We start from the raw sequence: 13,558 nt of genomic DNA, 5'->3' as shown, positions 1-13,558 counted from the left end.
CCCCACGCTGTGTTGACTAGGTTTATGGATTCAACTGATAGAAGGTTAATGTGAAGTTTAAAGAAGAAACATTGTAATGTTCCAGCGGTCCTTTACAACATGCTCCAAATCATCAATCATATATAATTGTGGTGATGCCTCTTCTCCCTTCTCACCACTCTTCCGATGTCATTATTGTCACAAAAGAGGGTGCATTAAAACATGCTGCTTTTGAAACAGAGCTATGAATGAGCAAAATGACAAAACAAGCTGTCTTTCAGTCACTTAAAACATCAGGCAACATTACCATACTATTATACATGAACAAAGCCAATACAACTACCATGCAAAATTTCTGGAGATTAGAAATTATCCTCTTCAAATGAATGTAGATCTTGTTTCTAAATTTGAAATATAGATACTAAATAGTCCATGCAAAAAGCTAAAAACAAGTTGTATCCATTACTATATATTATTATACATATTTCTGAGAAGGAAACATATTATGAGTTGGTTAAAGTCATCTGTCGTTCCAGGTTTATTTGGCCCAGCTACACATCGCACCTCCTCACCAATAAGTTATATAACCTAAACTCTAGCAAAATTGACTAAGGTTCAACTGTTCACCAATAAATTACATGTGACAGCAGCTAGAAGCTATGCATATCCAGCCAGTTAGAACCTAAACTGGTGAACAAACAGAGACTCTTACTCTATCATGTCAAAAATAAGACCACAAAACATGAAATTTCTAGTTGATGTGTTGAGGTACGTTTATTAGGCCTGCCTTGATTGGTCGAAGTCATGAGCAGATATTTAAATCTGCAGCTTCTTGTTGTAAAACAGAAGTGAAAAAATAAATATGCATTTCTCCATGAACTGAATTTTTGTCCTAATACAAGATGACTCAGTTCAGCCTAGAATCTTCTAAACAGTATGTTCGAAGCCTTACCATTTGCTTCAGGTACATTTCTCAATGCAAGTGCAACAGCTTTTATGACGATATCATTAACCGAAACCTTCAGATTGTGCTGCTCTGCAGGTTCAGACCACAAAAAGGGAGCAATATGTTCCTAAGTGAGTAGAAGTCTGAAAATGGAAAAAATAGAACTGCAATTTGAATACAGAATTCTAAAAAATACATAGAGAAATTGGTAAAAGATAGAATTGCAAATTGTGAACCTTTAAGTTCATTTCTTAAAGCAAGTAGAGGATCCAGAATGACATCTGGTAACAAATTGCAAATATTCAACACACAGAAAAGTTGATACAACAAAGAGGTCAACCAATGAAGACAAACCTGTAGATAAATATAGATGTGGAGTGTTCTGTTTTGATTCCAGCAACCTTTTTGCAATCACCTAACAAACAGCCACACTCAGCAACATCATCAAAAATAGATTTTAGTAAAACAAAAAAAAAAAGGAAATACAACTGATCTTCGAATTCAGTAAAATGGAAATATTATGATGTCCTGTCTTCTTTTTGCTAACAATATTATGGTCTCCCATTAAGTGCTGTTTTCTTTCAATTCTATCATGTCAAAGTTACAGTTTTGCATAGGATCAGTGAAAAAATAAAAGAACACTTCCTCGGTAATATGCAAATATCTTCCACTGGACATGCAGAAACCTTGTCGCATATGACTTCTATTGTAGGCCTGCTTTCAGATTGAACTTCACAGATTTCTAATAATGAGACAGACAATAAAATTGCATACTCACGAATTGGAAGTTTATACACATGGAGTATGACCACAGCCCCCACAAGCAGGATGGTGTATGGAACCATTCATTTAACTTTGTATCATGTTAGCTGGCTCTAGAAATAGTAAAAATGATTTAATTGTTTTCAGAAATTACAAGATGCTGCTTTTGCACATCACGAATTTTCCAGTTTTTGTAGCATAAGCAGGTGGTACAGTTGGTTCCCTAAATCAGATTCATGAAATCTAAAAGAATTTTCATAGAGTATTACTTTTTAATGAGTTTTCAAGATTCAAATAATGATTTACGAAATTAACAAAGTACTGGTTGGGTTTCTCATCTCCAGTGCTAGCTTGTCTCTAAGGGAAATGTGTGATAGTGGTGTGACAAGCGGGTTTGGTTGCGAACAAAGAAGAGCCAACAAAGATTTTGATCAGCAGAAAATTTAAGAGGTGAGAAAGTAGGGTTTGCAGAGCAATTGACAACACAGTTATAGAAATGCATGCAAATAACAGCTTATTATAGAGATGAAAATGATTGTGGCATCATGTCACATATTTTGTGCCTTCATCTAATAAGATATCATGCAAAATAGGCAAATTAAAAAGTTGTCAAAGCTTTGCAGAAAGTAGTGATACCTAATTTACTAAAGAGAAAACTGCTCTTGAAGGATTGAAATTAAATCTGCAAAATACATTGGAAGTTTGCTTAAATTCATCCATTAGGATCCTCCAATAAAAAAGGCCATAGAGTTGAACAATGTGGTTAATCATTGTGCAACCCAAGCTCTAGCAGTGGGATTATAAAAAATATTTAGGGGATAACATGCCAGTGCGCGCACCAATAAGAATTAAAAGCATAACACAAGGCATGAACAGCATCCTTACATTTTTGGGGAAAAACTCATGGTGTCTCAATGTTACTTTAGATGATTACTCTACCATGTTACTATTTCAAAGTCGATGCTCAGGCAAGGGGAACCTTGTTAGAAAGAAAAGGAAATTTTTGTTCTGTACAAATCAACTAATGGCTCCATTGACCAACCAATTAGTGGCAGGTAGAATGGCTCATATCCGTGATAAAGCTGCCTATATTTCTTTCTGGTCCCCACTCATATGTATTATGTACAAGTTCCCTGATAATGAATGGAAATCTACATCACAGATTATAATCTGCAAATCTTCAGATACAGGAAAGATATCAGAATATTATCTCATTATTGAAAATTATCCAATTCATGACCACTTGATGCATAAATATAGACCTTTGACTTCTAGGAAGTTCATTTTATCTAGATTCTAGGACATGATTAATGGTGTGGCTCATGGTTTACATGACACCATGTTTTCTGCACCAATCAAAACAGGGACCAATCTTGCTAGCAAAGTTATAATTGTCAGTGCCAGATCATGTGTCAATCACCTACTAATGAGGCACATGTCATACCATGCCGTTTTTCTCTCCTTGCCATAGGTGAATTTAATAGGTTCCATGCCAACCCACACAAATGCCAGTACTGGTCTAGCACTTGAAAGTTGAAACCTTGCTTACGGGCATAATTGTAGCTGAATAGCAAGGAAAAGGTTTTATAAAACAACATTAAGGCCTCCAATGTTTGTATTATTTAGAATGTAAAACAAAAAAGAGGGCCAGACAGAATAACTTGAATGTTGCATTGGTGAAAATCTTGAGAAGGATGTAAGGTGAACTTGGGAACAGATTGAGAAACAAATACACTTGGGAGTTGGGACACTCGAGTTGCACCAATTGAGAACAAAAAGATGTACAACTGATTTGGTGGTACAAGCAGCTCTAGCAAGCATTTAAGAACTTGGTTAAAAAGGTGCTGCAATATGTGGCTAAGTGTCAAGAAAGAAGGAAATACCTAAACTGAGATAGATGAAAATTTGTAAGAAAGGATCTTAAAAAACTTGCAGTATCATCAAAGGCAGCCTCTAATAAGAACAATTTGCCACAAAAAAAAAAAGAAGCACTGCAAATCTCATCCTCTAAGCAGGGACCCAGCTTTAATCGTTATGGTAGAGTGCAAGCAAAGGAACCTTACTCCTAGGCATGAAAAAGAGTAACTACACCCAACATCTACCTAAAGAAAAAGACAGCTAGAAAATTCATGCTCATGATCGCCTAAAAAAAGATTAGCAATTCTGGAATCCAAATTTTGAAGAACCATGAATTTTTATATCCTACAATAGAAAAGCAGTCATGTTCAAACGTGCATTTTGTTAAGTAAAATCTTCTACCTTGCGAATCTGCATATTTGGCAAATCTTCATGTGTATCCTTGTCAAGTGAAGGGGTGACAGACTTGGGTGACATATGAGAAGTTGGCTGAAAGGCATGTGTCGACACAGCTTTCTTTTCTTGACATAACTCCGAAAGTCGTAGAGGTCCTGCTCCAGACTTAATTGCTGCTAGCACATCCCCTTTTAAAAGAATACCATGGGCCCCGTTGCCTTCAATGACAAAGGGTCCAGTCCATATTCTGAAATAAGCAATTTTGCTGATGGGTTGATTCTGCTGAAATTTGGTTTTTCACTGCTCCCTTTGTGTTTGGCATCATGAGTTAACTCCTGAGTTGGATTGTCCTCTTTGGCCTCGACTCCTTTCGATATATCAGCCGGTAAATTTTCAATTTCCTCTGGATTTTCAACCTTGCAAATCAGAAGAACACCAATCTCAGTGAACTAAATTATTCTACTAAAGTAACTGATGTAGATAGCATAGAAATGGCACCATCTGTATCAAGGAATAATGTTGTGATATGTCTATAGTGTATGTTTTAATCTTCCTTAATCAATATGATCAAATATAAACAATATTGTTTGAGTAGATAACTAGAATTTGATGAAGCACATACCGTAACTGCAATAGGTTGTCCTACAAGCACATCCTTAGAACCTTCAGGAGCTAATATCTTAGCCAAAAACCTGTTGTGATTTTTATCAGCAAAATTTGATAAAATTAATAATTGGACAATAAACTCATCCATTGTTTAGGAATGTAACTTCCATTATTACTTTCAAACGGAAAAAGGTAGACACTAAAAGTAGAAGCAGATTACAACAAAACCAAATTTAACGCTATACACCACATTTATTATTTCATTACTAAATTATATGCAATGTTGAAGAGTAAGAAAGCTATTTAAACAAGTGTATCAACACATTCAGAGCATGATAAGGAACTTATCCACCAAAGATGTCAAGATGGAAGAGATACAATCATCAATTATTAATGGCAAATACATATATGGGAGGTGAAAACATCGACTTTTATCCTTGAGCAGGTATGATAAACTCTCCATTACAACCATTGTTGCAGGATTGCAGACTACAATATATAGCAAAGGTTTCCATCATAATTTTCTTTTAGAAAGAAATGTTCAACTACTAATTTCCATGCCCTTTGTCATCACTATTCAATTTAAGATAAAGCTTATAACTTTAGTGCACTATTACCAAGATATTTAAAAAGTTACAGGTGCTTTTGCTTAAACTTAGATAGATGCAAGCAAGAAATCTCCTCAATATACTTTATCACTCGACACAATGGTTCATGTTCTATCACTAAGATTAAATGACCCGCATGCATTTCCAACAGTTTAATTACTTTGAAGATCACCTCTCAGGAAATGTTGATTGATCTCCAAAAATATAACTGAATAAAAGTTATATTTGACTGACAGTTCATTTTGATTTTTGACTATGAGTGAACGGAGATGAAGTAATGGGCTTTAAAGGATATTGATGGGTAAGAGGAATTTAAATTACTTCTGTAATTGGGTTACTTCGATACAGAACTTTCCAGCATCAGCAAGTTCATGTGCATATTTACCCAAACCACCTAAAATTTTGAGGTATTATCATTGAGAACCATTAATATGATATGATGTACATCCTTTAATTCAAACCCAGTGAAGGTTCTGCAGCCATCTATCGAATATTCTTTTATGCACATTACTTGTCATGTCATTTTCTCACCTTTTCTAGGGTTTCCTATTCTCTTCCAAAAAGCCTTCCGTCAATTAATGAAATTTCAAGTTAATTCAAGTTCTCAAAATGAGAGGTCTAAAATATGCATAGTTTAATGTTTTCTTGCACAACTACAATCTGTACAAATATAATTTGAGGGCATGTTTGGCAATATCCTGCTAGATCGATCGGATAGGCAGAAAGGAAGAGTGGCGGGGAAGGAAGAGGGGTGAAGAAAGTAAAGAAACAGGAGAAGGAAGACGGGCATCACAGGGTCACAGCTCAATCCTAGTGGGAACAAAAACAAGCCTACTTGAGGTCTTTTTTTCCTTAATCTGGCAGAGATTGGGCTGGTGAACCCCTGCCCTTTCCCTCTCCCACTCCAGCCCCCTCCCTCTCTACCCCTCCAATGCTGCTTTCCCGTCCATCCTGCCGGATCCAGCAGGAACTTCCCAAACAGGCCCTGAATCTACAAAAAATACTGAAATAACAATATAATTCAATCAAACACCAAGCTAAGCAATATTACCCCTCTTCAAGACTTTCAAATTCAAGAGTTGCTTTATCAGTCTCTATCTCGCATAACACATCACCCACATCAATCTGCCAATATAAATAAACGGACAGCAAGAAATGGCTTTAGAGTTGTACTAAGAGGAGAATATAGTTTTCCAAGTCCCCTCAGCCAACAGGGTCATAATATGAAAGTTTCCAACAATTACAATTTTGTAAGATACCAGACTAAAATAACCAACCTTATCTCCTTCTTTCTTCCTCCACTTTGCAATGTTGCCTTGATTCTAAGAGCATCACATCAAAAGTCAGCTTTTAATTTTAGGCTTTTGAGATAATTAAACAGCCAATACTGAGTCAATTTTCCTATTTAACTCACCATTGTTGGGGACAATGCCGGCATTTCAAGAACCATATGGGAAGCAACTCCTGCATTAACAAATTGTAAACCAAATTAAGTAATACTTTTGTATCAAGATAGTTTTCTAAAGGTGGTCGGTCAATTGTACCTTCCTGTCAAGTCCCTTGTGATCAAGTAAAAATATCATCTAGGATATCATCTGTTCACTAAATATTAACCAGTAAAATAACCAGTAGGAGCTCTAATAAGAAAGAAAGGTGAAAAACATTTTCTTAGAGTTTAAAAAACTGCTTATGAAGCCTAGAGAGAGGCATGGCTCACTGTACTAGAAGTCTAGAACATACCACCCCATACCGGGTGTACTCCCACACCAATAGCAAACTAATACTCAGTACAGACACCGAAATCAATACTGCAAACCATGGGCAGAAAGCACAAGCAAGTAGGTCTAGATATATGTTGCAGTGCAGGCTACGTATGAAGGTGAAGCAAGGGGGTGTAGATACCATCAGAAATACCTATAAGTTCTCCCAAACAAGAGGTCAAAAGGGGAGTTTCTCCATTAATGGATCATACATGCTCAAAAATAGATGATGAAGATTTGCAATATTAGGATCCAAAGGTTTCAGCAGAGTTTCATTTCATTGTATAGGCCACAGATAACAAGAAGACCATATGTGCTGGAAAAATGTTGGTTCTTGCATGTAGAATGAAGATCTAGGGGATATGTGGAGCCTCAAAGATCGAAGTGGTCCTCACATGAATCCATGATGATTGTTACCATAATTTTTTTCTCTTGAAGGTAATTTACAAAGTTCACGAACAAAGTTGGTGTAAAAGAGGAAGTAGAACTGATATTGATTTGGGGAAAGCCAAGGTGTTAAAAGAAAAAGAAGAACAATATTTGGTTATTAAAAGGGTGGGGTCAATTTTTTCCTTGGAAGGATGTAATGGGGGAGATAGGGTTTCTAAAAGGAAGGATTTTGAGATAAGAAAGCAGTTACAAGAAAAATATGGGTCTCCAAGTATCTCATAATTTCATCCAAGGTATCGACTGTATCATACCAGTAAGATACTCGTACAATATCGAGGTTTGGTTTGATATATGAGCCGAACCGATCTACATCAGTCTTAACGGAGCAAAACCACTCCATACCACCTAGTACCACCTGAAGCCAAAGGATGTAGTTATATTGTATCGATCCATATTGCCCGAAATAAAAGGTGAGAAAAAAAAAGGTCGATAACTGTCCTTGTACAAGTTGCATACAATATCATACCAACCGTACTGTATTGAAATAGTAACATACTAATACAGTATCCGACATGGTTTTGAAAACCGACCCGAACCATCCGGTTTGGTTCAGGTCTGATTTTCGACATCCGAAAATAAAAAAAATATTATGAACCACCCGTTTCGGGCCTGAATCAGACGGTTTAAGCTTGAACCAAGCTGTACACAGCTGTTCCGAGCCGAACCACCCGGTTCGACTCATGTTGGACTGTTTTTATGTCTGAGACACAAAGAAGAGGTCTTGAAAGACTTCTTCTCTGTGTTTCTCAATCTCTCTCTCTCTCTTTCTCACTCTCTAGCATTGAGAGCAGCAAAAAAACTTCAGAAAAATACAAATTAAATGTATGAGCACAGAGGATTATAATGCTATTTGGCTAGAGGGATGGACTGACGTTCCTTCTATGTAAATGATCCTGCTATTTATGGACATCGACGATCGACCGAATTCTGATAATCAGTACGTATTGAGTATTTTTAAATTTTTTAATTAATTTGAGCATTTTAGAATCCAATAATTTCTAGTCCATATATTGATTATTTAGGATGCTAAATAACATAATGTCACACTTAGATTTGTGTCACACGTGATTAAAAGTGTATCGGAGTGATACGAACATTAATTAATATCACTAAATATCAATTTGAATTTTAAAACATTCAATAATCCATAAAAATTTGATTGGATACCCCCAAAAAAATGAAGAAAAAAAAATAAAAAAAAATAGCATGTCGGTTTGGCCGACATGCCTACCATACTGTGTCGATACGGTACCGAACCGATATCGTACCAAACCGACCGATGATCGATACGGCCACTGGTATCGATTTTCAAAATTTTGGTATCCGATATCGAGATTATGGACCTTGGTTTCATCCTTTGAATTTTGTGGGATACTTAGTTCGCCTAAAACCTGATAAAGGATCATTAGGTAAATATTTTGCATCCTTTTAACTTTTCCTAATCATGTCAACATTGCCAAAAAAAGATGCTGGAGCATGATACTAATGAAAATGGCAGTATGGTAAACACTATGTATGCATATCATAATGAGGATATTAGCAAAGAAATGATACCTGTAGATGAGATACAACGAACTCGAACAAGTAGCTGCATTGCATAATTAATATTAGTATATGGCTAGAAAATGAATGGATAATGAAAACAATTAGCTGACTAACCTCATCAACCAAAGGGTTTCTTAAGAAGATACTAGCCGATGCTAATGACAAAGGCCTGCGAGGAAAAGAGAGAAGTACAGAGAATCGTATTTTCGTTGGTTTAGACACCAAAAACTTTAAGTGTCAAATTTGCATGTACACTTCTGAACAGGATTCGCTGTACCGGGCCGAACCGTCCGGTACGAGGCGTACCGAGCCAGACCGGTACATTACCGATCCGGTTCGGACATTTTTTTCGAAATACTCCCCAAACCACACCGAACCGCTCGGTTCGGTCCGATTCGTGTCCATACCATACAAAATCGGACGGTATGGATCGGTTCGGTACCAGTTCGGCGTGAACCAAACCGTGCCGACATCCCCACATGCAAAAAATGGGGAGGGGTGGGGTCGGAGAATTTTTAAATGATTGAGAGGCGTTAAAGTTCTCTGAGAAGTCTCAGAGAACTCCCGAAGCATATGAAGGTCTCAACGAAACCGTTGAGACCTCCGAAAAATTAAAAAAAAAAAACTCCGTCAAATTATAGGAGTGGTTCGAGGAGAGGAACTGATCTTTGGCCGGAAATAAGATAATATGTTATTTTCTTAGTAAATACTTTTTTTTATTTTTGTTGTTAAAAATAAGATAAGAATGAGAAAGAATAAAAATAAGAGAAAATCATGCCAAAATCTTATGATTTTGGTATGATTTAATTATATGTGATAGATCTTTGGAAGATGTACACGATGACGTCAAAATTGTTAATTTTTGTTAATTATATATTTTTTAAATATTTTTAAATATTTATTTATTTAAAAATTAAAAAAAAAAATTAAATTTTAGGAAAAAAATTAGAGTTTGAAAACCATATTTAGAATGATTCAAGCTACTTAAATCTAATTTCAATTTTTTTTTCATATATTTAAAATTAAAAAATTATTTTTTAATTATTTAAATTAAAAAAATTAATTATAAAATAAAAAATATATATAAATAGTGTTATATTTTATTTAATTTAAAAATATTATTTGAAGCATATAACATATTTATTTTGAATTTATAAGTTTTAAAATAATTATTAAAATTATTTTAAAATTATATATAATTATTTTAATTATCATTAAACTATCATGTTTTGTTATACTTGCATATATTTATAAGAAAAAATTTAGAGCATGGCGTTCGTTCACTTTAATTAATTAGTTATTTTATAGTATATATTTATTTATATAAAAATTATTAAAAAAATTAAAAATCAGTGTTAGTTTTAAAATTGAGAATAATATTTAGAATGATTCAAAATAATTGAAATATTTGAATCTAACTTGAAATTTTTTTGAAATTCTTTTTGTAAATATTTAAATAGTAAAAAATTTTATCAAATAAAAAATATATGTAATTAGTGTTATATTACAGTTAATTCGAAATAATTAGTATTTTGTTATACCTGCAGAAATGAATAAGAAGAAAGATCCAGAGCGTGACATCGGTTGGGATCATGGCAAGATGCTCTCGGCTCGGCATCATTGGAGAAGCAAATGGTGCAACACAGAATTCAAGGGAGGGGTGACTAGGTTGAAGCAGCATCTGACTGGTGGTTATCCTGATGTGTCCAAGTATCGAAAATGTTCGCAAGAGGTCCGACAATTGATGAAAAAGCATTTTGCTGATTCGAAAGTTGCGAAAGAAAGGGCAAAGCAAAAAAAGACCGAAATAGACCGTCGAGCTGCAGAGCCACCTTCTTATCACTCTAGAGAGTCAGAGGAGGCTTCTGCTCTAGATGATGAGGAGGCACAGATTGAGGCTGCCATTCAGGCGAACTTGGCGGATCAGTACCAGCAGGAGGAAATGGCCCGATACAAGAACGATTCGGACCATCATGCTACGAATCAGGATCTGGATCAGCGACTGGTAAAAGAGAATTCGAGTTAAGGAGGACTACCTCAATTAGAGAGCCTGGTGGTTGAGGGAGCAGACGCAGCATGTCTTCTTTGTTGGGAGCTTTTGGCAGTAGGAGGAGGTCCTCCAGAGATATTCCAGCAGAAGCCAGCATTCAGAATTTGGATCCACATGCTTTGCCCAGCAAGGATTCTAAGCAGCAGAGAATTGACAGTATGCTGAAAAAAGATAAGAAGAAGGATATGTGGCGAGCTATTGGATTATGGTTTCATTTCAGCCATATTCCAGCAAATGCAGCAGTCAATCCTTACTACCGATTTGCTATTTCAGCCATAGAGGCTGCCGGCCAGAGTGTAGATCCTCCAGGACCTCAAGACATCTATGGTCAGCTTCTTGACAGCAACAAGGAGGATCTGCAGAGATGGATTGCTTCTTACAAAAATAAATGGCCTACATACGGTCTAACAGTGATGTGTGATGGTTGGACAGATCCTACTAGGCGGAGCATTATTAATTTTTTGACATACTGTGATGGAAAAATATTTTTTCACAAATCAATTGATGCTTCAGATAAGATGCACGATGCAACATATATCTTTAGTCTGATGGAGGAGGTGATTGATTCAGTGGGTGAGCAGCATGTCGTGCAGGTCATCACAGATAACGGACCACAATATAAGACTGTCGGGGAGTTGCTGATGGAGCAGCGACCGCAGATATACTGGACCCCATGTGCTGCACATTGCATTGATCTTATATTGATGAATATCGAAAAGATTCGCAGGGTGCAGCAGGTAGTGGAGATTGCCCAGACCATTACTAGATTCATCTACAACCACACATGGGTTCTTTCATTGATGCGGACGTATACTGGGGGAGAGATCTTACGACCGGATATCACACGGTTTGCTACCAACTACATAACACTTGATAGTCTTCTTCAGAAGAAAACAGCCCTACGTCAAATGTTTGCCAGTGTCGAGTGGCAGGAGAGCAGATATACGAGGGCCGACACTGATGGAAGTCATGTGGAGAACATGGTGACAAGTCAGTCATTTTGGCAGCGGGCTGAGAAGGTAGTGAAGGCTATCAAGCCTTTATATGAGGTGCTTCGCACCGTGGACAGCGAGAGATACCCCCACATGGGCTTTCTATATTACATGATGGAGAGGGCAAAGAAACAGATTAGTGAGAATGATCCCAAGCATGCTCAAAAATTTATTAACATTATTGAGCGCCGTTGGGACTATCAGATGGGCAGAAATTTGCATCTAGCTGATAAGTTTGGATTCAAGAATATTTTAAAATATTTTTTTGAAGTATGAAAATAAAATTGTGCTTAATCAGTTTTGAAATTTATCTGCAGCTTATTACTTGAATCCGAGATTTCAGTATACTATTCCGGGGATAGATATGGATAGCGAGCTTCTTGCTGCTCTTCGCAATGTTATATATAAGATGGTGCCCGATCCAGAAATTGCGTCGTTGTGTTTGCAAGAGGTATGCTAGTTTAAAACAGATATAATTATTCAACTGAATTCGATCTGATAAATTTATAAATAATAAATATATTTTGTTTCAGACGAAACAATTTAGAAAGGGATCAGATAGTTTTGGAGTCCCATCAGCTGTCGTAAGCAAAAAGCAGATGAATCCAGGTAAATTACATATCAATAATGAGCAATATAGATTGATATGTAATTTTGCTTAATAGTATCATCAAATTTGATATGTAATTTTGCTTTTGTAGCTGAATGGTGGATTCATTTTGAAACGTCAGCAGAAAATTTGAGATATATGGTTGTCCGTATTCTTTCTCAGACGGTCTCTACTAGTGGCTGTGAGCGTAATTGATCCATTTTCGCCCTTATCCACAGCAAACAGAGAAATCGTCTGACACAAAAACGCCTCGACGATCTTGTATATGTTCACTACAATTTGAAGTTGAGGCTAAAATATATTCAGGAGGAAGTTCAGTTGAAGTACACTGATCCGACGCTAGATGATTATGCCGACGAGGATGACGATCCGATCATCGGATGGCTTGCAGGTCAGCAGCAGGAGCCAGAGCTTGATGAGTCAGGATCTCCTCCACGACCAGCCAGTGTGGTGGCGAGGGAGATCAGGGTGGATCCAGAGCAATGGGCAGAAAAAATATTCCACATAGGGTTCCAGCTGATCAGCCACAGTCTGAGGGGACACAAGGGACTCATTCATCACATGACTCGCTATCCGATACATCTTCCTAGAGATTCGAGCGAGAGATGTATAGACGATCCTCCCGACAGCCAGCAAGAAGGCATCAATCCTCCCAATCACAGGAAACTCAGTCGCAGAGGAGCACAAGGAGGGAAAGGAAAAGACAGTTCTACGTGCACCACTCTCGAGAGTACAGGAGCTATCTGGTTCAGATACGGACACCAGGGAGAGTGATGATGATACTGGTAGTAGTAGCCATGGATCTGATGATCAAGGAGGAACTGGAGGACAGGAGACCACCGTTTATGAGACACAGCCACAGAGTGATATTCGATTCATCGGTGAGTCTCAGTTTACGCATGTCACACAGAATAGGGATCATAGTGAACGAGTTGGTAGAGATCGTGAAAAGCCGATTTCATATAGACGACGGACTCCTAAAGATCGTCCAGCACAT

The 13,558-nt window shown here is 36.9% G+C and overlaps 1 protein-coding gene and 1 pseudogene across 1 annotated transcript in view; one reads left to right on the top strand and one right to left on the bottom strand.

The window, feature by feature from the left end:
* LOC105046063 (dihydrolipoyllysine-residue acetyltransferase component 1 of pyruvate dehydrogenase complex, mitochondrial-like) overlaps positions 1-13,558 on the bottom strand; it is a 41,669-nt gene that overhangs the window by 4,273 nt on the left and 23,838 nt on the right. Inside the window, 11 exon segments of the mRNA XM_073258381.1 lie at positions 932-1,015; positions 1,162-1,206; positions 1,280-1,340; positions 3,947-4,146; positions 4,149-4,356; positions 4,563-4,632; positions 6,206-6,279; positions 6,432-6,476; positions 6,569-6,618; positions 8,919-8,952; positions 9,024-9,078. Coding sequence (XP_073114482.1) covers positions 932-1,015; positions 1,162-1,206; positions 1,280-1,340; positions 3,947-4,146; positions 4,149-4,356; positions 4,563-4,632; positions 6,206-6,279; positions 6,432-6,476; positions 6,569-6,618; positions 8,919-8,952; positions 9,024-9,078 — 926 coding nt within the window.
* On the top strand, positions 10,387-13,176 carry LOC140858187 (uncharacterized; annotated as a pseudogene).

This window comes from Elaeis guineensis, chromosome 5 (assembly GCF_000442705.2).
Source record: "Elaeis guineensis isolate ETL-2024a chromosome 5, EG11, whole genome shotgun sequence".
In the NCBI taxonomy this organism is placed as follows: domain Eukaryota; kingdom Viridiplantae; phylum Streptophyta; class Magnoliopsida; order Arecales; family Arecaceae; genus Elaeis; species Elaeis guineensis.
Note: the sequence above shows the minus strand (reverse complement) of the source record. Positions and strands in the feature narration are given on the sequence as shown.